The 26,925-nt window shown below is 37.3% G+C and overlaps 1 protein-coding gene across 3 annotated transcripts; it reads left to right on the forward strand.

Moving 5' to 3' along the window:
- Window positions 1-11,614: 11,614 nt before the first annotated feature.
- Window positions 11,615-19,909, forward strand: LOC136209681 (carotene epsilon-monooxygenase, chloroplastic). Of its 3 annotated transcripts, none has more exons than XM_066001230.1 (11): window positions 11,615-11,741; window positions 11,910-12,438; window positions 13,368-13,664; window positions 14,225-14,422; window positions 15,297-15,398; window positions 15,760-15,900; window positions 16,028-16,135; window positions 16,787-16,869; window positions 17,263-17,425; window positions 17,638-17,696; window positions 19,504-19,909. In XM_066001230.1, the coding sequence occupies exons 2-11, from the start codon at window positions 11,929-11,931 to the stop codon at window positions 19,517-19,519; spliced, it is 1,677 nt and encodes a 558-aa protein (XP_065857302.1). In that variant the 5' UTR covers window positions 11,615-11,741; window positions 11,910-11,928; the 3' UTR covers window positions 19,520-19,909. The 3 variants fall into 3 exon arrangements, with proteins under 3 accessions (XP_065857302.1, XP_065857301.1, XP_065857299.1); XM_066001229.1 differs by having other exon boundaries at window positions 11,620-11,741; window positions 11,839-12,438; XM_066001227.1 differs by lacking the exon at window positions 11,615-11,741 and having other exon boundaries at window positions 11,748-12,438.
- Window positions 19,910-26,925: the final 7,016 nt, after the last annotated feature.

Here is a 26,925-nt window from a genome sequence, read left to right on the forward strand (position 1 = left end):
TGCGGATGAGAGATAATGGGAGTAGCGCTGAAGCTTCTTAGTGCTTTCACCCAAGCCATCAATTACTGGTACACTATCGTCCTGGACATGCCTAGGAACCCGAAGGGAGCTGCTGATCATGCTAAGGAGGCATTCATGGGATTTGCTGAGCCAGGTGAGCGAGGCGGTGAGCTGACCAAACGATTGATGGTACATTTTGAGCAAGGCAGAATCATAAAACATCCGTTGGGAATTGTTGATGCGCATTGCCTTCATTATAGCTTGTGAAAAACTCATGAGTTCACTGTTGGAGACTGGATCAACATCCATCTGTGCTCTGTCTATGTTGAGGAGTCTGACAGCTTCACTTAGTTGGTCAATAGTACACTGAGAAGAGGAGGATACTAAGTCACGTGTACTGTTCAGCTCAGCATTAAGCTGGGTGAAGCATTGTTGAAGTTCGGTAGAGGTGGCAAACTCAGCATTGCCGGGTGTACTCGATTTGGTCAGCTCAGCATTTAGCTTGATGAAGCAGTCTTGCAACTCAGCAGAGGTAGCAGACTCAGGATTAGCAGTTGTGCTAGAGGTGGTCAGTTCCGCTGATAGCCTAGCAAAATAGCTTTGAAGCTCAGTGGAAGTGGCATACCCTGGATTGACTTCTGACAGTTGATGAATTTTGCCTTCAAGCGAATTCATATGGGTTGCCATTTTCAGCATCATTTCAGTCAGTTTGGCTATATGGCCTTGATTTGGTTGCTGAGTTTGAACCGCAGTAATAACACTGACCAGATCCTTAAGGCCTCGGAGTTCATTTAGAAGCTGAGTAATACCTGATAGTTGAGAGGACTCAGCTTGAGTGGATTGGTGTGCATCAGCTTGAGGAGTGGTTAAATCTTGAAGCAAGGACTGAGCAGAAGCAATGACACGGCGTCCTGACTCAGTAGCATTCAAGTATGCAAATTGATCAGCATTAGGCTCAGAGGCTGGTATTGAGCTTGATGGTGGTGGAGGAGGTGGTTCTTTGCCAGATTGAGTACCTTGATTGGTAACTGGACTTTGATGGATTTCTGGAGCTGAGTCATCAATATGTTGGGTTGAAGGTGGAGTTTGATTAGACAAGTTAATCTGCTCAGCTTGGAGAGGTGAAGTTGAAACAGGAGGTGTGCTACCTGGAGCAGCTTGGATTGGATCTTCAGGGTGTTTGGCTTGTTCCTCATCCTGAGTAACAGAGGCTTGTTTTTCTACAGGATTTTCTGATGGTGACTCGGTCTCATTCGAGAAGTACTGGAACTGGATTGTGGAGAGATCGGTTTCAAGCTCATCAATAGAAAAGTCGTCCATAAGATCAATTTGCTTTTGCGCCTTCTTCTTAAGTCTTCGTCGTGTCGGAGCTTTTGGGGATGAAGGGTCAGCTTGAATTTCGTCGCTGGACTCAGTAGCAACTGTCTCCTCTTCTACAAGTTGCTCAATATGACCCTCAACATCATTACTTTCTCTTTTTCCCTGCTCAGCATCATCCTGAGATTTCTCAACATTGGTATGTTCTTCCTGCTCAGTATTAACTTCTTCCTCAGCATGAGTTTCATCTACAGCTTGTTGCTCAGTTCCTTTCTCAGCTGCTTCGTCTAGGTTAGTTCCATGACCTGTAGAGATAGCCTCATCGAGTGGTGCAGTTTTAACTATTTGTAAGGTGTTAACCTTCTTCCTTTTCATCAAAGGGGATTCAGGGGTTTCCTCTTCATCTTGAGGCTCTTCTTGCCTTTTTCTCTTCTCTGCTAACTCAGCTTGCTCTTTAGCCTTGTCAGCTTTAGCTTTTTCCTGAGACACAAGTCTCACCTTTTTGGGGACAGCATGGATGTCTTTAGAGCAGGTTTCAAGAGCCTTCCTCTTCTTCTTCTTCTGCTCAGGCTGAGCTATCTAGGAGACTCAGTATGAGTCTCCACTTCTTTTTCAGGTTCATGTTCAAGCTCAGCATTTGGTTGCTCAGCTTCTTCATCTTCCTCAGCATCTCCAGCTCCTTCATATCCTTTCAAGGGTTGATTGTATAACAGTCCATCCAGCAGAACTGCAGTGATTTCACTCCCCAAGCTACTTGTTTCATTTTTCGTCTCGATCTGCTTGTCTTCGAGAATTTTTGTGATTAGAGATCCCAAGCGGAGTTTCTTACCACCTCGTTGAAGAGCTCCAACTAGGAAGACGGAAAAGTTGAGTGGAGTGTAGGTCAGCATGTTCCAGATGAAGAACTGCTCGAAGTTGGAGGCAGATGAAGCTGAGCTGAGTTTGGGGAAGATAAAGTTGGTCAGCATGTAGTGGACCATCTTTTGTTCTTTACCCATACAGGTGCTGGGTATTTCACCCTTATGATCCTTGGGTTTACAGAACCCCTTGAGCTTCTCAGCCGTGTCTTTTGGAACTTTCTCCTTTGTTGTTCTAAACTCAATTCCTTCGTCTGGTAAATCTAGTAAGGTGGCTAGATATGCAGGGGTGACAATGATTTTCTGACCTTTAACCGTGGTCTCCAAATAATCAGAGTCATCTTCATCAACATATAGATTTGAGTAGAATTCCCGTACTAACCTAGGGTAGGTTGTTCCCGAGAGAGAGAAGAGACCAGTCCACTTGTTCTTCTCGATCTAGTCACAAAAGGGCTTCTCAGAGGTGACGAATCCTGGAGAGAACCATCTGCATTTCAGAACCTCCAGATTGTTGACCTTTTTTGTACTTTGATCATTTTCCTTTCTATTTGCGTCGAAGGACCCACGTGGTCAGCCTGAGTGGGTTTGTTTGAGGTTTGAGTTTTAGGGGTTTTGTCTTTACCGAAAGCCATTGTTGAAGGTTTTGAGGTTTTAAGGAGAGAGAGAAGTTCGATTGCAGGAGATTACAAGCGTAAAGAGTGAAGAGTGGGGATTCTTCCACTTTTTATATAGATTTACGGCGGCCCTTATTCATTAACTAGCCATTTTACCTAGGGACGTTCAACCGACAAAGATTCTATCATTTATGACATCTTCGGCGCATGGGATTTGCCATTAATGTGCGTCTTTTTGATTTTTCTAGAATTCGAAGCATTCGTGATGTTGAGTGCCCATGTTTTGTCTATCTCTAAATAACTCAGCATACGTTTGAGCACTCAGTATGTGCTTCTACTCAGCATAAGATGAAGACTCAATATGTCTATCTACTCAGCATAGGATATTTACTCAACATTTGTATCTACTCAGTATAACCACTCAATGTTTATGTCTATTTAGCATGAGGTTATTTTTCTATTTTTAAACTTAATAGAGAGTAGATATTTATTGTTAATTTACTTAGCATGACATTTGCACATTCATTCAAATTTCCACTCAGTATAGCAGTCATTCAATCATACAGAATTATTTAGAGTGGATTTGACATACCAATGGCTTCCCTCAGTATATTGAATTATTCTCGTGCTAAGGGCTTAGTGAAGATATCTGCAAGCTGATCATTTGTTGGCACATAGGTCAGCTTGATCTCATCTTTTAGTACATGGTCTCTAATGAAGTGATGCCTTATACTAACATGCTTCATCCTGCTGTGTTGGACTGGATTCTTAGATAGATCAATGGCACTTTTGTTGTCGCATTTGATCTCTATTGTCTTTGTTTTGACTCCATAATCCTCAAGCTGTTGCTTTATCCATAGGACTTGTGCAACACAGCTTCCAGCAGCCACGTACTCAGCTTCAGTTGTAGACAGAGCTACAGATGATTGCTTCTTGCTGAACCAAGATACTAGACAGCTTCCAAGGAAATGACATCCTCCCGAAGTACTCTTCCGTTCTAGCTTATCTCGTCCATAGTCAGCATCAGTATATCCAATGAGTGTGAAGTCATTTGAGGTTGGATACCATAGACCTGCATCAACTGAGCTTTGCAAGTATCTAAAAATTCTTTTCACAGCAGTTAGATGAGATTCCCTGGGGTCAGCTTGATATCTAGCACAATAGCATACTGAGTATTGAATATCCGGTCTACTAGCAGTGAGATAGAGTAAAGAACCTATCATACCTCGATAGAGTTTACTATCAACTGACTTACTCTTCTCATCCTTGCATAGGACAGTATCAGTACCCATGGGGGTTGATATTGGTTTGCAATCTACCATGCTGAATTTCTTTAACATTTCCTTGGTGTACTTAGACTGACTTATAAAGATGCCATTCTTACCTTGCTTGATTTGAAGTCCAAGGAAGAAGTTGAGTTCACCCATCATTGACATTTCAAACTCAGTTTGCATCTGTTGGCTAAATTCTTTGCACAAGGACTCGTTAGTAGCACCAAATATTATATCATCTACGTATATCTGTGCAAGTAGGGTATGTTTACCCTTTTTCTTAATAAACAAGGTTGTGTCAGCTTTTCCTCTGACATAGTTCCTGGTCAGCAGGAAATTGGTCAACCTCTCATACCAAGCTCTTGGAGCTTTTTTCAGGCCATATAAGGCCTTTTTGAGTTTATAAACGTGGTTTGGAAACTTTGAGTCTTCAAACCCAGGAGGTTGATTAACATATACCTCTTCGTTTATAAGGCCATTAAGAAATGCACTTTTCACATCCATTTGGTATAGTTTAAAATTCATGAAACTAGCATAGGCACACAATATACGTATAGCTTCTAGCCTAGCAACAGGTGCAAATGTTTCTCCATAGTCTATACCTTCGTGCTGACTATAGCCTTGGGCTACAAGTCGAGCTTTGTTTCTAATCACATTTCCATGCTCATCTAGTTTATTTCTAAAGACCCACTTGGTTCCTATGGGCTTTTGATTCCTAGGTCTAGGTACTAGATCCCATACCTCATTTCTGGTGAATTGATCAAGTTCTTCTTGCATGGCATTTATCCAATATTCATCTTGCTCAGCATCAGCAAAATTCTTTGGCTCAAGCATTGAGACGAAGGCAACATTGCTACGGTATTTTCTAAGCTGATCTCTGGTCATCAACTTGTTGTTGGCAGCATCAAGAATGGCATGTTCTGTATGTCCTCTTGGGATATTTATTTCCTTGGACAATGTTGAGTCGTTTGGAAGAGGTGTTTCTACAATCTCCACAGGAATAGATTGGTCAGCAAATGATATTTCAATTTCTTGCTTACCTTGGGTCAGCTCCTGTATAGATGACACAGAGGCTTCTGGTTGATCAGCGGAAGCTGAGCTTGGTACATCTTCTTCAGGCTGAGCTGGCTTACCTGTAGGGTCAGTTTCATCGAACTCAACATGCACAGACTCTTCTACAACCTGAGTTCTTTTGTTAAATACTCTATATGCTTTACTGTTTGTTGAGTACCCTAAAAAGATCGCCTCGTCAGCTTTAGCATCAAATTTAGCAAGGTTGTCTTTTGTATTGAGTATAAAGCATTTACACCCAAAGGCACGAAAGTATCCAATGTTGGGCTTTCGTCCTTTCCAAAGCTCATATGGGGTTTTCTTAAGTATAGGTCTAACTAGAGCCCTATTCAGTATGTAACATGCCGTGTGAACAGCTTCACCCTAGAAGTACTTTGGAAGCCTATTTTCACTCAGCATTGTCCTAGCTATTTCGACAATAGTTCTATTTTTCCTTTCAACGACCCCATTTTGTTGAGGTGTTCTAGGAGCAGAGAAGTTGTGGTCAATACCACTGGTTTCACAGAATTCATCAAACTGTTGGTTTTTGAATTCTCCACCATTGTCGCTTCTAATGTGAGCTACTCTTAGGTCTTTGTCATTTTCAAGCTTTTTAATCAGTGTGGTAAACATCTCAAAAGTTTCATCCTTGCTGCTCAGCAAGATGATCCAAGTGTACCGAGAGAAATCATCTACAATAACCAAGGAAAATTTCTTACCTCCCAAGCTGAGTGGCTGGATAGGTCCGAAAAGATCCAAGTGTAGTAATTCCAATGGTCTTTTGGTTGAGACAATATTTTTGCTATGAAATGACTTTTTAGTTTGTTTGCCTTGCTGACAAGCTTTACACAGTTGATCTTTTTCAAACTTTAATTTGGGTAATCCCTCAACTAATTGCTTTCTAGCTAATTTGGCAAGAAGGTCCATGCTGACATGCCCAAGTCTTCTATGCCATAGCCAGGAGTTGTCCTCTTTAGACACCAAGCATATGTTTTTAGAAAACTGTTTTTCTAGGTTTAACATGTATACATTTTCTACACGAGGGGCAGTTAGAATCAATTCATTTGTATTTCCCTCGAGTATTTGACACTTAGTATCATCAAATACAACCTTTCTGCCGCTCTTGCAAAGCTGAGCTACACTCAGCAGATTGTATTTGAGACCTTTAACTAAGGAGACAGACTCAATAGTTGGGTTACCTCCGATAGTACCTGAGCCAACTATCTTACCCTTCTTGTTGTCTCCAAAGCTTACACTTCCACCTCGTTTAAGCTCTAGTGTGATGAACTGAGTTTCATCACCTGTCATATGCCTTGAGCATGCGCTGTCTATATACCATAGTTTTGACTTCTCCACGCATGTCAAGCTGACCTGCAGTTTAAACTATTCATTTTTAGGTACCCAATTCCTTTTGGGTCCTTTCTTATTAGTATAAACAGGTGCAAAATCATATTTTAACTTGTGACGGCATACTTTTATGGTGTGCCCTGGCTTACCACAGAAATCACAAAACGGTACCATTTGTGGGTTGAACTGAGTATGGTCAGCATTATTGTGTTGGGCATGCCAACATACTTTTGTGGTATGCCCTTTTCTTCCGCAGAAGTCACATTGGACAATCCGCTTGTTATGCCAACACACATCCTTTGTGTGTCCCCTTTTTCCACAACACTCACATTGAGTAAATTGCTTATGCTGACTAGTATTTGCGTACTCAGCATGGGGTTTATTTCTATATGAGCCCTTCCCTTGACTCTGTAACATTGTGATATCCTTTCTAAGTTTCTTTGACTCAGATTGAACCTCCGTGACAAACTTATGTAAGATTTGCATGTTGGTATGCAAGTCAGAGTTGTCCTAGAGAAGATATCGGAGGTCACTCAGTTTGACCTCTTCAATCTCATCACAGCACCTGTTGAGTGCCTTAATATTTTTGTTACACTTCTTAGTTAGTGTATATAAGTCACTTAGGGCATTTACCATTTCATTTCTAAGCAAAAGTAAGGATGTTACCTCATTGTTGTTTTCCTCCTGCTCGGAATCTTCAGAGAGGTCAGCTTGCTCAGATTGGGATTGGTCAGCTCCATCATCTGCCATGAAACATATGTTGGCTATTTCATTTTGCTCAGCTTCGGATGATGTTGACACATCACTGTCACTCCATGTGGCTACCATAGCCTTTTTGCTTCCCTTCTTCTCCTTTTTGAGGTTGGGACAGCTTGACTTGATGTGCCCAGTTTGATGACACTCAAAGCACGTGACAGACTTCGAGCTGTCCTTCTTGTACTTGTCACTTGACTTGGCTTTATACTTGTCACTTCTTCTAAATGACCTTTTGCCGTTTCTATCATTCCTTCTGAACAGCTTCTTCATCTTTCTGGTGAACATGGCTATTTCCTCATCATCAGTTGACTCAGCTTCAGTCGAGTCAGCTTTCATGACAAGTGACTTTTGTTTCTTATCTTCTGATTTTTCTTTCTCTTTAGCTTCAAAGTTTTTCATAGAGATTTCATGGGTCAGCAGGGATCCGATCAGCTCATCATATTTATAGGTAGTCAAGTCTTGAGCTTCTTCTACGGCTGTTTTCTTTGCTTGCCAACTCTTAGGCAGACTTCTTAGAATTTTCTTCACCTGTTCCTCTTCAGTGAAGTTCTTTCCAAGCCTTTTTAGCTCGTTTATAATATTTGTGAACCTTGCGTTCATTTCTGAGATGTCTTCATTCTCATTCATCTCAAACAGCTCGTAGAGTCTCATATGTTGATTGACTTTAGACTCCTTAACTTTGCTTGTGCCTTCATAGGTTACTTCAAGCTTCTTCCAAATCACTTGTGCTGACTCGCAACCTGAAATCTTATTGTATTCTGCAGCATCTAACGCACAGTGAAGCATGTTTATAGCCGAAGCATTATTTTGTAATTTTCTGAGGTCATCCTCTGTCCACTCAGCCTCACTTTTAACAATTTTCTCATCGTTAACAGTTTTGTATGGCACATGTGGACCTTGAACAATTGCAAGCCATGCACTCATGTTTGTGGCTTGAATAAAGTTTTTCATCCTATTCTTCCAGAATGTATAATTTGACCCAAAGAATAGGGGAGGTCTAGTGATTGATAGTCCCTCAGGGAGTATCTGTGTTGTTTGGTTTCCTGGAAGGAACCGAGTGCTATTCTCACCCATTTTTAGGGATCAGCTCAAGATTGTCAAATCTTTGAGTAGTGAGCTTAGGCTCTGATACCACTTGTTGGTCCCTGGTAATTAGTTCCAAGGGGGGGGTTAGGAACTAATATAACTTTTTCGCGTTTTAATTAAGCTGACTGGAAGTTATTTTGAGAGTTTATTAACTCAGCTTTTGGTCAGCTTGGTGAGATATATTTCAAGACAACTTTAGTCAGATGTTGACTAAAGTTGTTTTCTTGTGAGTTAAGAATTGACACTCTTGGAGGTCAGCTTCTAACTCAGCACCACTTATTTACTCAAGGTCAGCTTAGGCAATTTATATGCTGAGTAAATATAGCAAACAACACATACAATATAAGAGAGAGTTCAGAGATTACTCAGTATCACTTATCCTGGTTCGGCCTCTCTGCCTACGTCCAGTCCCCAGAGTCCTCCGGGCTTTTTGAATCCAATACTGAGCTCTTTAACGGTAGAGCACAAACCAATTACAAGGCAGTTGAATATGCAAGAGTACCTTTCTCTATTCGTCTACTCAACTCCTACTAAGTGCTACAACCCAGCACCTAGATTTCTCTACCACTGAATGCTTACAACCAGGCACTCAGCTTAACACTCTCAATATTCCTATTGATCACGAAACTTGTTCTTTTTATACTAAAGAACACTTTAGATGATTACACAACAATCAATCTAGGATTTACACAGAGAATAGAAAAATTGGTGTAAGATCTTTTTGTATTTGAGTGCTTTCAAGATTTTCTCTCTTTGTATTTTTCTCTTGATGCTTCAGTAATGATCCAAGGTTCTTCATTGTCCTTTTATAGAAGGAAATTGCAGATTTGGATCGTTTGAATTGTTGTTACCGTTAACACCAAAACGGCTCTTTTGGGGAACATCTTTTGGTCAGCTTCAGACTGTTCCTCCATTCCCTTTCTCTGTTTTCTTCAGGCGTCAGGTTTGTCTTCTTGCGTCTGGCTTGTCTTTTTGTGCCAGTTGTCTTTTACCAATAATCCAATGACCCATGTCTCTTGGAATTAGTCTTTTGTGTATCTTCGAGGTTCCAATTATTGGTGCAGAAGATTGGCAGACTTTGTCCTTTAGTGAACGGATCCTTCATGCTGTCCTGACTGTCATTTAGCTCCTTTCGTAATCTTCGGATGTTCAACTTCAAAGCTGAGTTCATTCTTGGTTAGCTCCGTTCTGTTTAACCGCTTCTGAAGAAATCTTTAACTTTAGTCAGCTTCGTTTTGCTTTTGAGTTCTACTCCACTCCGCTTACATTGAGTTTCCGTTTTGCTCAGCTTTGCTTGTGCTGACTTTTGTCCTGTCTTTACTTTATATATATATTCTTGCACTCAATATTGAACAAATACATTAGTACAATTAAATCAAAGCATTTAAATTTAATTGCCTCTTAATCATGGATGATTTTATCAAATCAAAATCTTGTGGAAAGGTGTTTCAACAGTTGGATCATGAGAAATCGTTACGCAAAGGATGGTTGGTACATGACAAAGCACGTCGCCTGAGACCATAACGGTCTGAAGACCTTAAGCCTAATGAAACAATGACATTTGGCAGCATGCTTGCTACAAGTCAGGGTGCACCACCTGATGTCACTATAATGTGAAGGTTGCAGAACCAACTGGAGGTCGACACATGTCTAGTGAATCAGTAAGACACGTTCTCAGTATTATGGCAGCTACCCTGGTAGCTATTATATAGAGATAAGGTGGGTAATACACAATAGCTATGTAAACATCATAGTTACCAATATTCTTAATTTCAATCTCTCTTCAATCTTTGTTAACTTAAGTATTAGAGTGGATTCGTTGGGCGCTGGTCTTTCTTTGACCATCTATTACTCCCATTTCAGATCATTCAGGGAGGTTCTAGAAGGTGACACATATTGCACAATATCACTACCGATTTAATTATGTTACAATTACATATATGTTTACTTTTAATATTACCATTACAAAATTTGAACTCCCTAATCTATAAATAAAGATATTCATTTGGTTTAATTTATGATGAGTCTTCGAAATTTTATTAAAAAAAAAAGTCGATTGTCTGCTAGTATGTACAAAGTGTTTCGTTAGCCATTTACAAAATTTGAACTCCCTAATCTATAGATAGAGATATTCATTTGGACACAACCGCTGAAGTGGACACAACCGTTGAAGTTGAAACTCATCGGCCAGGCAACGAAAAGATCACTGATTTCAACCTCACACATAACCCTGGTTTAGATGATATTAGCTCGAATTCGTTTTATGTTCCGGAAGAAACGAAATATGATGAAGATATTTGGGTTATTTTGACCCCGAAGAAACAAACAATGAAGAAACAGTATATGATGAACAACTTAACCCCCGGAAAGAACCAGTAAGTATCTATGAGCCGGATGATGAAGAAAGAAGAAAAAAGAGGAGTGATTGTTACTGATATCCTGTAAGATATAAAGTCATTCTCACTTTTTGATTTTATTCATAAAAAGCGTCAATCGAATATAGTTACACATAACTTGGCTGCATGTACTATTTCGCTTTCATATGAAGAAATTCTTATTGAGAATTTTCATACGTCTGTTTTAACTTGTACTCAAACTGATTGTGATTTTCTCTATTAGTGCAAGTGTGTTTTCAATAAAAAAAAAAATTGACACTTGTTACAAATAGTATATATAAAAAGCATAACACCAATTGGACATAGTCTAAATGGTACCCATCAATAATACTAAGTAAAATAATCGTTACCTGATAATCGAACCGAATTGAATCTCAATTTGGTTTAGTTATATTTATTTTTTAGTTCGATTCGATTTTCATTTAGAATTAGTTTAATAATCGATTACCAATTCAGTTATTCCGTAAAAAATATTAGTTTAATCGAAACCGAACCGAAATATATATAAAAAAAATTGTAATCTCACTCCATATTCTCTAAATCAAAATGTATATATAAATATATATAAGTGCATTTAATTTTAAAAATACCAAATTAATTTTTAATTTCAATAAAATACAAATTTTATAAAAAAAATATAGTAATATTTTTTTATAAATAAATAAAATTTATTTTATTGCATAATATTTTATAAATTTAAAATAATCAAATTATAATTTATATATTTCGGTTAGTAAGAGAATCAAATTAAAAAAAATCAACTTAATAATATTCCATTACTAATTTTATTCGGTTTCGGTAATTGAAAAGGTGGGTGGGAAACATGGGCTATTTCAAAAAATTTCCCGAATGGTATAACAAAAACGGCGCTGTTTACATAAAAAAAAAATCCAAAACTTTTCTCCGGAAGATATACTAATAACGACGACGTTTCACTCTAAGATTGAGAGTCTTCTCCAGTCCACACATCACTGTACGAGCTTTTAACCATGGAGATGGTGAAAACCCGCCCAATGGAGGAAAAAAAGCCAGCAAAACTTCGATCAGGTAACATTAAAAATTAAGTTCTAGTTTTTTTCTTCTTCCTGTTTTTCAGTATTTGAATTGGATAAGATCATGAGTTCTTCGCCATTCTTAATTTTAGGAGCAATTTGTGGAATAGAAATTAGTTAAACTGATCAAACTCTTCCTTCTTCCCACCATTTCTCTGTACAGATAACTTCATTTTCCGAGCATGCCTCCGATATATTGTCAATCCACCGCCGTTTCACTCCTCCCTTCTCCGCTCTTCAAGCCGACATTCTCCTCCGCCTCCTCTTTGACTCCGAAATCTCGCTTTCTCTCCATTAAATCCTCCTTAGACAATGGAACACCGAAAAAACCCAATTCAAATACCAATAAACCTAGTTCTTGGGTCAGCCCAGATTGGCTCACTTCACTTACTAAAACCCTCACATTAGGCCAAAACGACGATTCCGGCATTCCTATTGCCAGTGCTAAGCTTGATGATGTGTCTGAACTTCTCGGCGGTGCTCTGTTTCTTCCTCTGTTCAAATGGATGAATGAGTATGGTCCTGTTTATAGGCTTGCTGCTGGCCCGAGAAATTTCGTTGTGGTTAGTGACCCTGCAATTGCTAAGCATGTGCTCAGGAATTACGGGAAGTATGCTAAGGGTCTCGTCGCTGAGGTTTCGGAGTTTCTGTTCGGGTCGGGTTTCGCCATTGCTGAGGGACCTCTTTGGACGGTAAGAATGCTCTCTGTTTTTGCTTAGATTTCGGGTAAATCATCGTATTAGTCCCTAAACTTGGCTTGCATGATCAATTTAGTACAAAATGAATTTTGTATATGAATTTAATCAATAATTTGACATTTTTTATTTATTAAAATTTGATTAAAAGTGACCTGTGTTCATTATATATATGATTGATGATTTATTCACTGGTTTCAATTTCTGATATTAACAAGATTTCACAAGAAAATGTCAAATGGAAAGATCAAATTAATACCTAAAGTTTATTTTGGCAAATGAACTCTAAGCAAACTTGGAGGCTCAAATTGACTCTTTATCTGTTAGAATCTACTTTGCACGGAATCCTTGATTTGGAAGAGTTTTCACGTTTACTTTCCAGGTCAACGTTTTTGTAATTTAAGAAAATTGGAAACTTATTTTCTTACAATTTAGAAACTCGTTTTTTTAACAATGTGCTTTTAGAGGGAGACAACACATTATTGGATCTAATAAACTTTTTATGATCGTGTGTCAGTCACATGTATTGAATCCATAAATTAGATCATCTCCTTCAAATTTTCAAAATGAAAAAACCTTTTTTTTCCCTTTCCTATTATATAAACTTGTCAATTTTTCTTATTTAATATATACAAAAAATTCAAAATTTATAAATATACTTCTACATTTTTAGTAATTACATGTTTCCCCATATTTCCTTTTTCCTATATCTCTTACAACTATGGTTTTCTGGTGTCCGTTTCGGTATTAGTTTGCTTTTCCGTTTCGGTATTAGTTTGCTTTTCATTTCGGTGCAACATAGGTTGGAATGCTAACTTGATTTTTCAATAGGTGAATATAATGCTGTAATTACTTGAAAATAGTGATTTGTAGATTGGCTGTGGCCTTGTTTTATTACTTGAGAATGATATTCAGGTTTGATATAGGCGAGGCGGAGGGCTGTGGTTCCATCTCTTCATAAGAAGTATCTGTCTGTTATGGTTGACAGAGTGTTTTGCTATTGTGCTGAAAGATTGGTGGAGAAGCTTCAAGCTGATGCATTAAATGGCAATCCTGTTAACATGGAGGCAAAGTTCTCTCAAATGACTCTTGATGTTATTGGTCTCTCAGTTTTCAACTATAATTTTGATTCACTCACTACTGATAGTCCTGTTATTGATGCTGTTTACACTGCATTAAAAGAAGCAGAGGCTCGTTCCACGGATCTTTTGCCATATTGGAAGGTGTGATGCCCTTTTCTTGTATGTTTAAGTTCGGGTAATTTACACCCATGGCCTTTCAACTTTGCCTTTACTTTCTTTTATAAGTCTTGAACTTCAAAACCGGACATTGAAACCCATGAACTTTGTGTGCACTTGACTAATAATGACCCCTTTTACTATTGAGTAGGATGTCCACTCCAATACCAGTTAACCTCCATTGTAGAGCTGATGGAAATGATATTCTAAGCAACGTTAATTCTTGATTTGTTTGGTTTTGAGGTGATTTAGTTGTTTGGTTAGGAGAGAAAAAGATCCGAATGTGGTTATTTTGGAAAATTGAAAACATGGTTCTAAACAACTTTAATTTTTGAACCTTTTCATTTTGAGCTTGTCATGTGTCATTTTGACTTGGTCAGCGGTTTATGTTAGGAAAGTGTAAAGTTCAAGGCTTTAATGTCCAATTTTGAAGCTGAGGCCACAAAGAAAGTAAGGACAAAGTTGGGGGGTCATGATTGTAATGTACCCATTTAAGTTATGTTTTTCTGTTTGCTAACCGGGCATCTCTCTTGTTCTTAAAACAGATTCAAGCTTTGTGTAAGATAGTTCCTAGACAAATAAAAGCTGAAAATGCAGTTAGAGTAATTAGGGATGCAGTTGAAGAACTTATTGCAAAATGTAAAGAAATTGTGGAGAGTGAGGGAGAAAGAATAGATGACGAGGAATATGTAAATGATTCTGATCCGAGCATTCTTCGATTCTTGCTTGCCAGCAGAGAAGAGGTCTGTCTTTTTTTTTTAATGATTACCAATATAATTGCATCTGCAATTTTCATGCTTTAGCTTATCTTTTAAAATCTTGAAACTTTGCTGCAGAGATTTAATATCTTTTTTGTGTTGATAAATAAGATAAATAGGTTTTTGTATATCATATCAGGTTTGGGAAAATAGCTGATAAAATTTGATAAGTTGTCATTTATTATCTGTAAACAAAGGCTTAATTCACCGTAAAAGGGCCTCAAAGGAGAATAACTCTCTAATTAAGCAATGTGGATATCTAGCACATCTCTCTCATGCCCAGAACCATCTGGAGCCTGAAGTAAATATCCACGGGTGACCTTATATTGAACCCAAGGCTCTAATACCATGTGTTAGATATCACGCATTGCTTTATTATAGAGCTATATGGCCTCATATATGTGAGGCAATCCTCCTCCTTTGAGGTATTTTTTGGGGTGAATTAGATCTTTATTTAGATGGTATGAGAGCGTTGTATTCAATGTTGGGTCATTCATGGATATTGGCTTCACGCTCCAGATGGTTGGCAAGCCTCTTTCTTTGGGGGACCTTTTGGGATGAGTTAGGTCTATTTACATGATATTATAACTGCATGTCTACAATTCTGTTTCAATATAACAGATGTCATCCTACTCTCTATATTTAGAATACTCTTGGAGTATGGTTTCTTTTAAGTAAGGAAGTATGTACTTCAAGAGTATTCTAAATTTTCTTGTGTTTGTCGTCTATTTATACCTTTCAGCTATTAAAAAATATGAATAAAATCCAATTAATCCTAAAATGCTGTTATATTTGAAGTACCTCTCTGTCTCTTTACCCATCTAAGATAATTGTTTATGAATTCTACTCATATATGTAGGTTTCAAGCGTACAATTAAGGGATGACCTGTTATCGATGTTAGTCGCTGGCCATGAGACAACTGGTTCAGTGCTGACATGGACATTATATCTTCTAAGTAAGGTAATCTATCTATTCACAATGGAAGATGGCTGTTGGCAATCATATTGAAACTTGCCCTTGAGTTAGAGAAATCATATTTTGTAGCTCGGAAGTATCACTATTACACTTTAGATGTAGGATCTCTGCAAATTTTATCTGATTGAGTTGTCAAAGACGCGCTTCGGGCACAAAAAGCACAAGGCTCCAAACGTATCACCTGAGAAGCCAAAAGGAAGGAGTAAATAGAATGTTTCTAAAGTATAGGGGAGTTGACTTTTCTGGAGAAGTACAAGGGACTAGGAAGTTATTAGGCCCTTATATGTATACCTGTTTTCTTTTTTCTCTTTCCAAATTTCAGCTCATATTTCTTAACCTTTTGCAGGATTCTTCATCACTGATGAAGGCGCAAGAAGAGGTCGACAGAGTATTAGAAGGAAGACGTCCTAGCTATGAAGATATAAAGGATCTAAAATTCTTGACACGATGCATAAATGAGTCGATGCGGCTCTACCCACATCCTCCTGTATGTTGCAAATTCATTTCCTTCTTTTGCAGGTTGATGGATTATAACTGAATTCTAAATAATAAAAAGTGAAAGAGAGAGCAAACGAAGCTGAATTCACAATGAGAATTAGTTGATGGTTTTGTAGGTGTTATTAAGAAGAGCAAAGGAAGCTGATGTTCTTCCTGGAAATTACAAGGTTAATGCTGGTCAAGATATAATGATTTCTGTCTACAATATACATCATTCCTCAAAGGTATGCTGAGCACTTGTAATTGCTATTTCCATAATTGATGCGAATCCTTTTATAAGCTTATGAGTTCAGCAACAGCTCCTCCGTTAAGAATTGGGAGTATTACTAGTTTAAGGCTACTTCGCGCGGAAACACGGAAACTTTAATTTCAAAGCGTTTCACATTTTTGAATTGTTTTGGAAATCAAAATTCTCGGAAACTTGTATGGAATGTTCAGGCTCATGTTACCGCAATTTAAAAAAATTGGAACTCGTTTCCTAGAATTTAATGTATTTTCAGAAGTGGATCAATCTAGTTACATACTCAGTAAATTCCGAATATTTTCTAGATTATCTTCTACAAGCTTTTAAAATGAAAAAGATTAACGAAATGATGAGGGTAAAATAGGTATTTTTACCATAATTTTCTAGATCCTCCTTTCGTTAATCTTTTGTTTAATGGATTTTTGTTTTTGACTTAATTGATACGAAATGTAAAGTTCAAAGATTTTTATGTTAAGGAATCAAGTTTAGGAGTCATAATGTTAATAGCACTGTAGTTCAAGGGCTATGGATGTATTTTTTTACCTGTTTAGTTCTGAGTTGTGGTTCTTCTCCTTCAATATTTCTGCCTTAGTGTCTTCTTGTGCTAATTCTTTTCTCATGATTTTACAAGGTCTGGGAAAGTGCAGAAGAGTTTGTCCCGGAAAGATTTGACTTGGAAGGTCCAATTCCAAATGAAACAAATACAGATTTCAGGTGCATGCTTATTCTTGTTTCTTAGATTTCCAACTTGTTTCCCGTCCTAAAAATTAGGATTGCAAACGGGGCGAGGTTCATCAGTCTCCATTAATCCCCGATGTGAATTCGCTCCAACAGATGAGAAATCCCTATTTATTTTCTCGACGGGTGGGGATAAGGGTATAAAATTTCCCCACAGACAGGGACAGGGCGAGAACCTCTACCACCCTATGGGGATTGGATCCCCATCCCCGTTTCGCCACGCCCCTTTGGAATGCTAGTAAAATTAGTGATTTTCATGGAATTCAGCCAATTAGTAAATGTTTTTTTTTTTTTTTTTTGCTTCTAAGTAGTATTCGACTTAGCATCAGTTAGATTCTAATTTCTATAATGGTGCATTGGTTATGATAGGTTCATTCCTTTTAGCGGAGGTCCTCGTAAATGCGTAGGCGACCAATTTGCTTTACTGGAAGCCATTGTTGCACTTGCGATCTTTCTGCAAAAGATGAACTTCGAGCTGGTTCCTGATCAAAAAATCAGCATGACTACTGGAGCAACAATACATACAACCAATGTAAGTATTGCATTACCTATTTTGTAAAGTAATTTGTAAATGATTCGACATTAAATGTGATCCTAGTTAAACGGGTTGTCCTGTCATAATCATATCATGTGAATACGCGATGTATATGAAACAGAAATGATAATTGTGGGTCGTACTAGGTGGATTTCTCCGTAAATCATGTTGTTGTGTCAGAAATGATAATTTACCCATTTGTATTGCAGGGGTTGTTCATGAAACTCAGCCAAAGGAAAAATGTATATGCATTTACTTCTTCTACTAGGTAAGTTACAGAAATGGGAGATAGGGTTATTATTATGTACATGAATCTTGTATTAATATAAAATGTTATACTATATATGAAATGCAAATATTCTGATTCTTTTTTCTTTTTATGGTAAGAAAAGAGAGAAGAGACAGAAAAAAACAAATAAAGTTAATCATTTAGGAAAAAACAATCATAACATTGCATTTAGAAAAACTTTATTTAGATAATATTCTCAAAATTGAGAGTTCCTAATAGTTCAAGTGCTTCTAGCTAAACCTAATAGTTACCTTCTGTAGATTGACAGACATCACCACAAATACATAATAAAAAAACGAAGAAATGAGATAAAAGTATCAAATACAACAGTCTTGATCACATGCACCTTAATGAGCATGTAGAATTTGCTCATTCACCATTAGATCTAGGCTTATTAGAATCCTAAGGTGGAGATTCAAAGCATCATGAAGCTTAGATTTAATAAGTCTATATCTAACTGTGAATGAGTAAATGAGGCTAGGTAGGCGGCCGACCTGACACAAATATTAGGCAGGTTGGCGACTCCAACAGCCATGTTGCCGAACTCTAATCTAATTTTGTTCCCCGTTACTTTTCGAATGCGATTTCGGATCACCTTCCGACCCCTCCGGTGCATCCAATTGTTCAATTGGTCACCTTCCAATGGGTTAGTGTACTTCATTGTCATTGTTCTCCTTGAGTATCGTTGCTCCATTCCGTGACCCTCTTGACTGGAGTTCTTCTAATGTTTTCACTTTATAATTTTTCACCAACTTCATCTCCTCATCTTTTTTTTTTTTTTTTGGTAGAAGCATCTCCTCATCTTTTAATCAGAAATGTTGAATTTTAACAATTAGTTTCAAATTAATAATAATAATATATTGTTGTTATTATTATTATTATTAGTGAAACAAAATACAAAAATAATCAATGAAGACACAAATGGGGTGCCTACCACAATTGGTAATGAACCAGATTAATGATTTGGTTGATTGCTTTCTTTACGGGAAAATTATAAAATTGGGTCAAATGGGAGATTCATTTACATATTTAACCCATTTATTCAACCTAATACACATCTAGACTATTTTTGTGTGACTTTCCCAAAATACATTTACTCTTTCATCTTCTCCCTTTCCCTTCCTGGTTACACGAACGGTTGGTCTTCCCTAGACCTTTGATCTTCCTCCTTTCCTTTATATTTTGTGAAATCTGCACCATTTCTCTTCTTCACCATGTCTTTCTCTTCTTCCTCTTTCATCTCTTGATTCTTCATCTTCCTATTGTTAGAAAACGACGTCATGGTTATTCATCTTCCTGTTTCTGCTTGTCTCTTAGTTTCTTTCTTCTTGTGCGGATCGAAGAAATCGTTATTCTACGTTATTTTCATTGTTTTTTCCAGTTTATCATATGGTTATTGTCGATTTTAATAGTGAAAGGCGGGAAAAATGTAAGTATCTATTGTTTTCTCTGCGTTTTTTTCAGAAATTCACTTAGCGTAATCCGTTTTTGCGAAGGTCTGCGAGGAGAAAGAGCCTGAAATGTGACGATTTGACTTCGCGAAAATGGATAACGTAAAGTATGCGAAGAGAAAAGTTCATGATGTTTCTCTCGCAGACTTCGCGTAATCATCATTTCGCGAAGCGAAAGCGTCACATTTCTCCTTGCAGACTTCGCGAAATCATCATTTCGTGAAGTAAAATCATCATATTTCTTGCACATTTATATTCGCATACTTCGCGAATCCTCATTTGGCAAAGTCAAATCTTCTTTTTTTTCTGCCTAACACGATTAAATTTTTCTGAAGGTGGTCGAATACATAACATCCCGCAGGAAGGCGATGTACTGGGATATAGAGGAGATGTCGTTCCTTCTGATACAGGGAGAAATTCTCATCCAGATTGGTCACATTTACTTTGAAATGGTTTGTTAGGAGTTTATTGTGGCAATCTTGTTGTGGACCATGTGAAACATCCATCCCAAAAGGTTTGGACTTCCATTTCTCATCCCAAAAGGTATGGACTTCCAATACAGGGAGAAATTTCCATCCAAATTCGTCATGTTAACTTTGAAATGATTAGTTAGGAGTTTATTATGACAATCTTGTTGTAAATTTTGATAATGTTATGATTTTAATATTGTTATTGTGGTAATCTTGTTGTAAATTTTGATAATGTTATGATTTTAATGTTGGAATCCCTTGTTGTTGTGCCTTTTTTTGTTATATACCACATCGCATATTTTGCTAAAACACGTCCAGACTTCGCATATTGCGAAATCTGCGAATTGAAATCATCTAATAAACCAAATATTATCTTTGCAAATTTCGCAATATGCGAAATCTGCGAAGTTAGACGGGAGGGTGAAAGACGAAAGGTTAAAAAAATTCTAAGTGTTATATATATATTAAGGATATTTTGGGAAAGTTACATAAACATAATCTAGATATGTAATAGATTGAGTAAATGGGTTAAAAAATGTAAATGGGTCTTCCATTTTATTTCTCAAATGTTGTGTATCAAAATGCAAATTGGTTCACATTAGTGTTTTTTTTTTTTTTTTTTACAAAATATTCATTTGCATAAGCTATAAAAACCATTCAAGATGCATGCAATAAAATGTGAGAAGAAAAGATGTAAGAGAGAATGAGAGAAAATCTCTTAATAAAAGAATTGGTGTATATTGAAAGTAGAAACAATGTAAAGTGTTTTGGAAAACCATTCTGTTATAGAATTTTCTTAAAAAAATTCTTAGGTTTAAAGTTCTATAAAATTCTTTTGTAATTGTTCTCCATTGCTTCAATAATAATGTCTCTCCTCTTTTTAGGAGTAGGCACAAATTGATCAAACCACGTAAATAATGTGTTTTGAATTAGCCTGTAATTTTCTTTTCGCATATCAAGTTTGTCTAATCAATACTTGATCCAATCCTCAATTCCTAACAAGTGGTATCCGAGTCTAGTTTCGTTATTTGATTATTTCAAGACAAAAATAATATAGTTTCACAAATGGTGTTTGACATTGAAAAATTTAATAGATTAATAAATTTTGGTCTACGGTAACTCAAAGTGCGGGTTATTCTCACTCAACATGGATGAGATAAGGTGTTATTGAAAAAAAAAATCAAAACAATGAGAGAATATATATGCCATATACAAGGTTGTAAAAAACGTTAGACGCTAATCGAACGGACAGAGCCTTCAGGATTAATCGGGGATTAGTCAGGGATTAATCGGATATATATTTTGTATTTTTTTATTTGTTAATCAACAAATTACCATATAAATTCAATTAAAATATATATTATATTATCTAAAAATAATAATGTAAATTTATTTAATATAGAAAAACATATATATTTGTAACATGTACCTTTTTTTTTTTTGAAAATTGGGACGATGGGAGGCAAGACAGGCATCCCGACTAGGTCAGCATCTCCACAACCTTGACCGGCAAAACCCAAAAGAATAAATAAATGAAAAAATTGTGTTCAATACAGAGGGAGAAATGAATGAAACTTGAACATAGAGTGAGCTAAATTACATAAATCGTTGAAAATGAATTCGCTGCAAAATAAGGACATGAATGCCACCATCGCGTGGTGGTATCCATGACTCCAAATCGGGCCAGCGCATCTGCGGCCCTGTTCCCTTCACGGTAGATGTGTGTGACCAATACCTGCATATCCGAGCATTGAACTAAGCACCGTCTCCATTGTTGCCAGTATCGCCAAGGGACGTCAGCTGAGCGACGCCGAAGCATATTAAGTGCATACAAAGAGTCTGATTCGACCCATAAGGAAGTCCACCCTTTCTCCCACGCAAAATCGATAGCAAACATTATCGCTTGCAACTCAGCGATGTGAGCAGTAGCCGAACCAATAGGAAAGGCAAAGCATACCCTAACGAAACATCGGGGAGTCTTGAATATACCACCTGCACCTTCCGCACCAGGAACCCCATGTGCCGAGCCATCAGTGTTCACTTTTAGCCAATTCGGAGGGGGAGGAAGCCATCGAACCAGAACGAAGTTTGGAGCAGGAGGAGGTCGTGCTTGCAAAAATAGACGCTGCAATGTCAGTTTGTTGTTGTGGTTGCTACAGTAACCGTGCAACATCCGATCTGACTCACGGATTACAAAACGAAGGCGAGATAATGTGCTTTGGATTGAAGGGAGCTTCAATTCAAAAATCGCCAAGTTGCGGCACTTCCAAATGAGCATTTGTAACATATATCTTTAAAAATGTGCAAACATCAATATTTTAACAATAATATAATTTAAACAACTCAAAAGTGAATTATAATAAAGGAAAAATAAATTCAACAACAACAACAAAGCCTTAGTCCCGAAATGATTCGGGGTCGGCTAACATGAACCATCATATAAAACCGTGAAATCAAGTCGTGTCAACGACACAAATTCGCTCCCTCCACTCCGTCCTATCCACTACCATATTTTCCTCAATTCCCAGTAAACTCATATCACTCTCGATCACCCTCCTCCAAGTTTGCTTAGGTCTTCCCCTACCCCTCACCATTACATCCTTTTGCCACTCTTCGGTTCTCCTAACCGGCGCATCGAGCGCTCTACGTCTCACATGGCCAAACCACCTTAGTCGGTTTTCTCTCATTTTATTCTCAATAGATGTGACCCCTACTTTTGTCCTAATTATTTCATTACTCACCCGATCCTTTCTCGTATGACCACACATCCATCTCAACATACGCATCTCCGCCACCGACATCTTATGGATGTGGCAGTGTTTCACTGTCCAACACTCCGTACCATATAACAATGCTGGTCTAATTACCGTCCGGTAGAATTTTCCCTTCAATCTATTAGGCATGCCGGGGTCACAAAGGAAACCCGTAGCACTCTTCCACTTCGACCAACCAGCTTTAATCCTATGAGCAACATCTCCATCTACTTCTCCATCCGTTTGGATAATAGATCCTAAATACCGGAAGCAATCCGAGGCTTGAACAACTCTCCCATCTAGGGTGATTGTCCCTGCCTCCCTACTCCTATGGCCGCTAAACTTACACTCCAAATATTCTGTCTTACTTCGGCTCAACTTAAAGCCTCTAGATTCTAGAGTTTGTCTCCAAAGTTCCAACTTTCTCTCCACTCCTTCTTTCGTCTCATCAACCAACACAATATCATCTGCAAACAGCATGCACCATGGTATACCATCTTGAAGTGAACTTGTTAGTTCATCCATAAGGATGGAAAAAAGAAATGGGCTTAGTGCGGAACCTTGATGCACTCCAATCGTAATAGGAAACTCTTCAGTCTTTCCAACACTAGTACGTACACTCGTGCATGCTTCCTCATACATGTCCTTTATGATGTCAATATATTTCCGCGAAATGCCTTTTCTTATCAAGGCCCACCAAAGTACTTCCCTTGGTACCTTATCATATGCTTTCTCCAAGTCAATGAAAACCATATGCAAGTCTTTCTTCTTATTTCGATAGTGCTCCATTAATTGTCTCATTAGATGGATGGCTTCCATAGTTGATCTTTCCGGCATAAAGCCAAATTGGTTTTCTGAGATCTTCACCGTCCTCCTTAGCCTTTGTTCGATCACTCGCTCCCAAAGTTTTATAGTGTGACTCATTAATTTGATTCCCCGATAGTTGGCACAATCTTAGACATCGCCTTTGTTCTTATACAAAGGGATTAAGATACTTTTCCTCCATTCTGATGACATCTTATTGTTTCTCCAAATTTTGTTGAAGAACGTCGTCAACCATTCGATTCCTCTTTCTCCCAAACATCTTCAAATCTCAATAGGGATGCCATCAGGTCCTACTACTTTCTTCAACTTCATCTTACTTAATGCCATTTTCACTTCACCCTTTTGAATTCTCCGCAGGCATTCATGATTTATCATATCATGATGAATACTTATATCTCCAACATCTTGTCTGCGATCTCCATTAAATAAGTCATCAAAATAAGACCTCCATCGTTCTTTGATATCCTTATCTCCAACTAGGACTTTCTGGTCCACATCCTTCACACATTTAACTTTTCCGAGATCTCGCGTCTTCCTATCTCTCATCCGAGCAATTCTATATATGTCTCTTTCCCCTTCTTTCGTATCCAATCTTATATACAGATCCAGATTCACCTTTGCTCTAGCATCTCGTATGACCTTCTTTACTTCCCTTTTAGCCTCTTTGTATTTTTTGTAGTTCTCGTCACTCCTACATTTCCCCAATATTTTATAGGATTCTCGCTTACTCTTTACTGCTTGTCGTACTTCTTCTATCCACCAAGATGTGTCCTTACCCGGTGGCATGCTACCTTTAGATTCCCCTAGAACTTCCTTCGCTACTTCCCTTATACTATGCTCCATCTTAGTCCATATCGAATCTATATCTAAATCCATATTACAAGTCCAAATATCTTTTTTGGTCATCTCATCCACAAATTTTTGTTGATTCTCCCCTTGCAATTTCCACCACTTAATCTTAGTCTCTACTTGTGGTGTTTGTTGTCTTATACATTTCCTACTTCGAAAATCAAGCACCACTACTCTATGTTGGGTTGTCGTACTCTCACCAGGGATCACCTTATAATCAATATAACTCTTTCTCCAAGCACTCATTACTAAGAAGAAGTCAATTTGGCTCGCATTACCGCCACTCCGATAAGTCACTAAGTGGGATGTTCTCTTCATAAACCATGTGTTCATAATACTCAAGTCATAGGCTGATGCGAATTCCAAAATATCATTTCCTGCTTCATTCTTATCTCCAAAACCATACCCTCCATGAACACTCTCAAACCCATCTCGCCTAGAACCCACGTGTCCATTAAGATCACCCCCAGTACCATTTTTTCATCCCTAGGAACCTGTTGCACCACTTCCTCTAAGTCCTCCCAAAAAGCTTGTCTTATAGAGACATCTAATCCTATTTGTGGTGCATATGCACTAATGACATTCACAACCTCATCCCCTATCACTAGCTTAACACTCATAATTCTATCGCTCTTCCTAGACACCGCTACTACATCATCAATATACTCCCTATCAATAAGAATACCTACTCCATTTCTACCCTTATCCTTTCCTGAGTACCAAAGCTTATAACCCCAAGGAGCTATCTCTCTAGCCTTGGCTCCAACCCACTTGATTTCTTGTAGGCACATTATATTTATTCTCCTCCTCTTCATAACATCTACAATTTCAGCTAATCTTCCTGTCAAAGAACCTATGTTCCATGTCCCAAAGCATAACCTACTACCCTTACCCCTACCCCTACCATTACCGTGGACTAGCTTATTTACCCGCAACCCTTGCATATTTGACACCAGCCCCGGGTCCTGGGGTGGCGCGCCGCTTCGGGGCGACGACCTAGCAACCGTTGCACATTTATCACTACACCCGGGTCTAGGAAGTGCAGCGCATCGCTGAGTAGGGAATGCCCCAACGACATTTCATCATTACTTAGAAGGCAGAAAGGCGGTCTAAACGGTGCTCAGTTGGCTAAAAATAGTCTTTGAGCTAGAAAAACGTCTAGAGGGAATCAAAGAAAATCGGGACGAATTCTCGATTTCGAACGTCTAGACGGGGCCTAAACGGTCTAGCCGACCTTGATTGTGAACAGTTGCCATATATACTGATGGTGATGATGAGCAAACGATTTCACAGTTGCCATAAAGGGGAATAAACAATGGGTTCAGACCGGATACTTGGCTCGGCTTGATGTTTTCACATGTGTTCCAATAAGGAGTTGTTTGAAGATTAAAACTCGTGAAGAAGTTAGTTGTGATTATAAGCAATGGTGACCCATGCAATGTCTCGGGATTAAGAACAGTGAAGAGAATGATGGTTGATGGAGTGGTACGAATATTAAAAAATGTTCAACATGTATCAGATTTGAAAAAAAAAATTGATCTCTTTAATCACTCTCACAGTAAAAATGGCACAGTTAATTGGAAAAAAAAAGACTTGAAGATAATGCGAGATTTTTTTATTCCGATCTCATCCAAAAATACTAGTGTGTTGTTTATTGCAGAAGAAAAAAAACCCGATTCTCGTAAGGCTAGATAATCGTTATATATAGAGAAAGGTTGAAATTTGAAATTAATAGATAAGGAGAAGATGGTTGAGTTTTAAATACCATGTTGTAGTAATTTTATCTTTAACATCTAAAATGATACAATTTTACCTTAACAATAGCAATTTTATCCCTATCGTTGGTGAGTTGGATCAACTCCAGACATTATTATAAAACACAGATATTTTGTTTCTTATTCTATACTAATTACACGTAAGTTGATTTAAAAAAAATTATTTCATATTTTTTGTGATTTAATAATAGAATTAGAGATTAATATTTTTAAATTCAGTGAAATTTGAATTTTTTGTCCAGCTCGTACAAAATACAGTATCTTTTCATATTTAATCATATACAGTAAAACCTCTATAAATTAATAATGTTGGAACCATGGAATTTTATTAATTTATAGAGTGATTTTAAATTTTTTTTAAAAATAAAATTTAAATTACTAATTTAAATAAAGTTTTTATATAAAATCAGTGAACAAATAAAATTAAATGCGCATCATATAAGTTCATTGAATTTGGAAGTTCATTGTATTTATGTTAAAAATATTCAATGTATCATAGTTAATGAATTACTATATAAATTTATATGGAGTGTAGTTTCAAATCATACAAAAAATGAGGATGAAACTGAGGATAATTCTGTACTTTTAAAGCCATTCAAAGGAAATGAAGCAATTATAGCATTATCCACTCTTTATAATTTTTTGTTACAATTTGACAAGGATACACCAGAACTTTTAAATGCGCTGAGAATAGTTAGAGATAAAATTCAACTAAATTTAAATTTCAAGAAAAAACAAAATAATATAGATTCATATTTTGCTAAATTATCCTAAGTATGTATATCTATATATATATTTCGCATATGTATTTGAGAAATTATTAATTTATAGATGTAATAATACAATGTATTTATAAAGGGTTGTTCTGGAAAATTATTATCTTATTAATTTATTAAAATTAATCATTTTTTGAACTGGCCCAAGTCAGGACCAGAAGATATTATTATTTTAAAGAGTTTATTAATTTATCGAGTATTAATTTACAGAGGTTTTACTGTAGTTGTGATCTGTTACTAATGAGTGATAAAATGACGCACATGTGAGTGTAGATGACAAGATTCATAACCGAAAAGATAATTTGATGA

This window comes from Euphorbia lathyris, chromosome 10, assembly GCF_963576675.1.
Source record: "Euphorbia lathyris chromosome 10, ddEupLath1.1, whole genome shotgun sequence".
Classification (NCBI taxonomy): domain Eukaryota; kingdom Viridiplantae; phylum Streptophyta; class Magnoliopsida; order Malpighiales; family Euphorbiaceae; genus Euphorbia; species Euphorbia lathyris.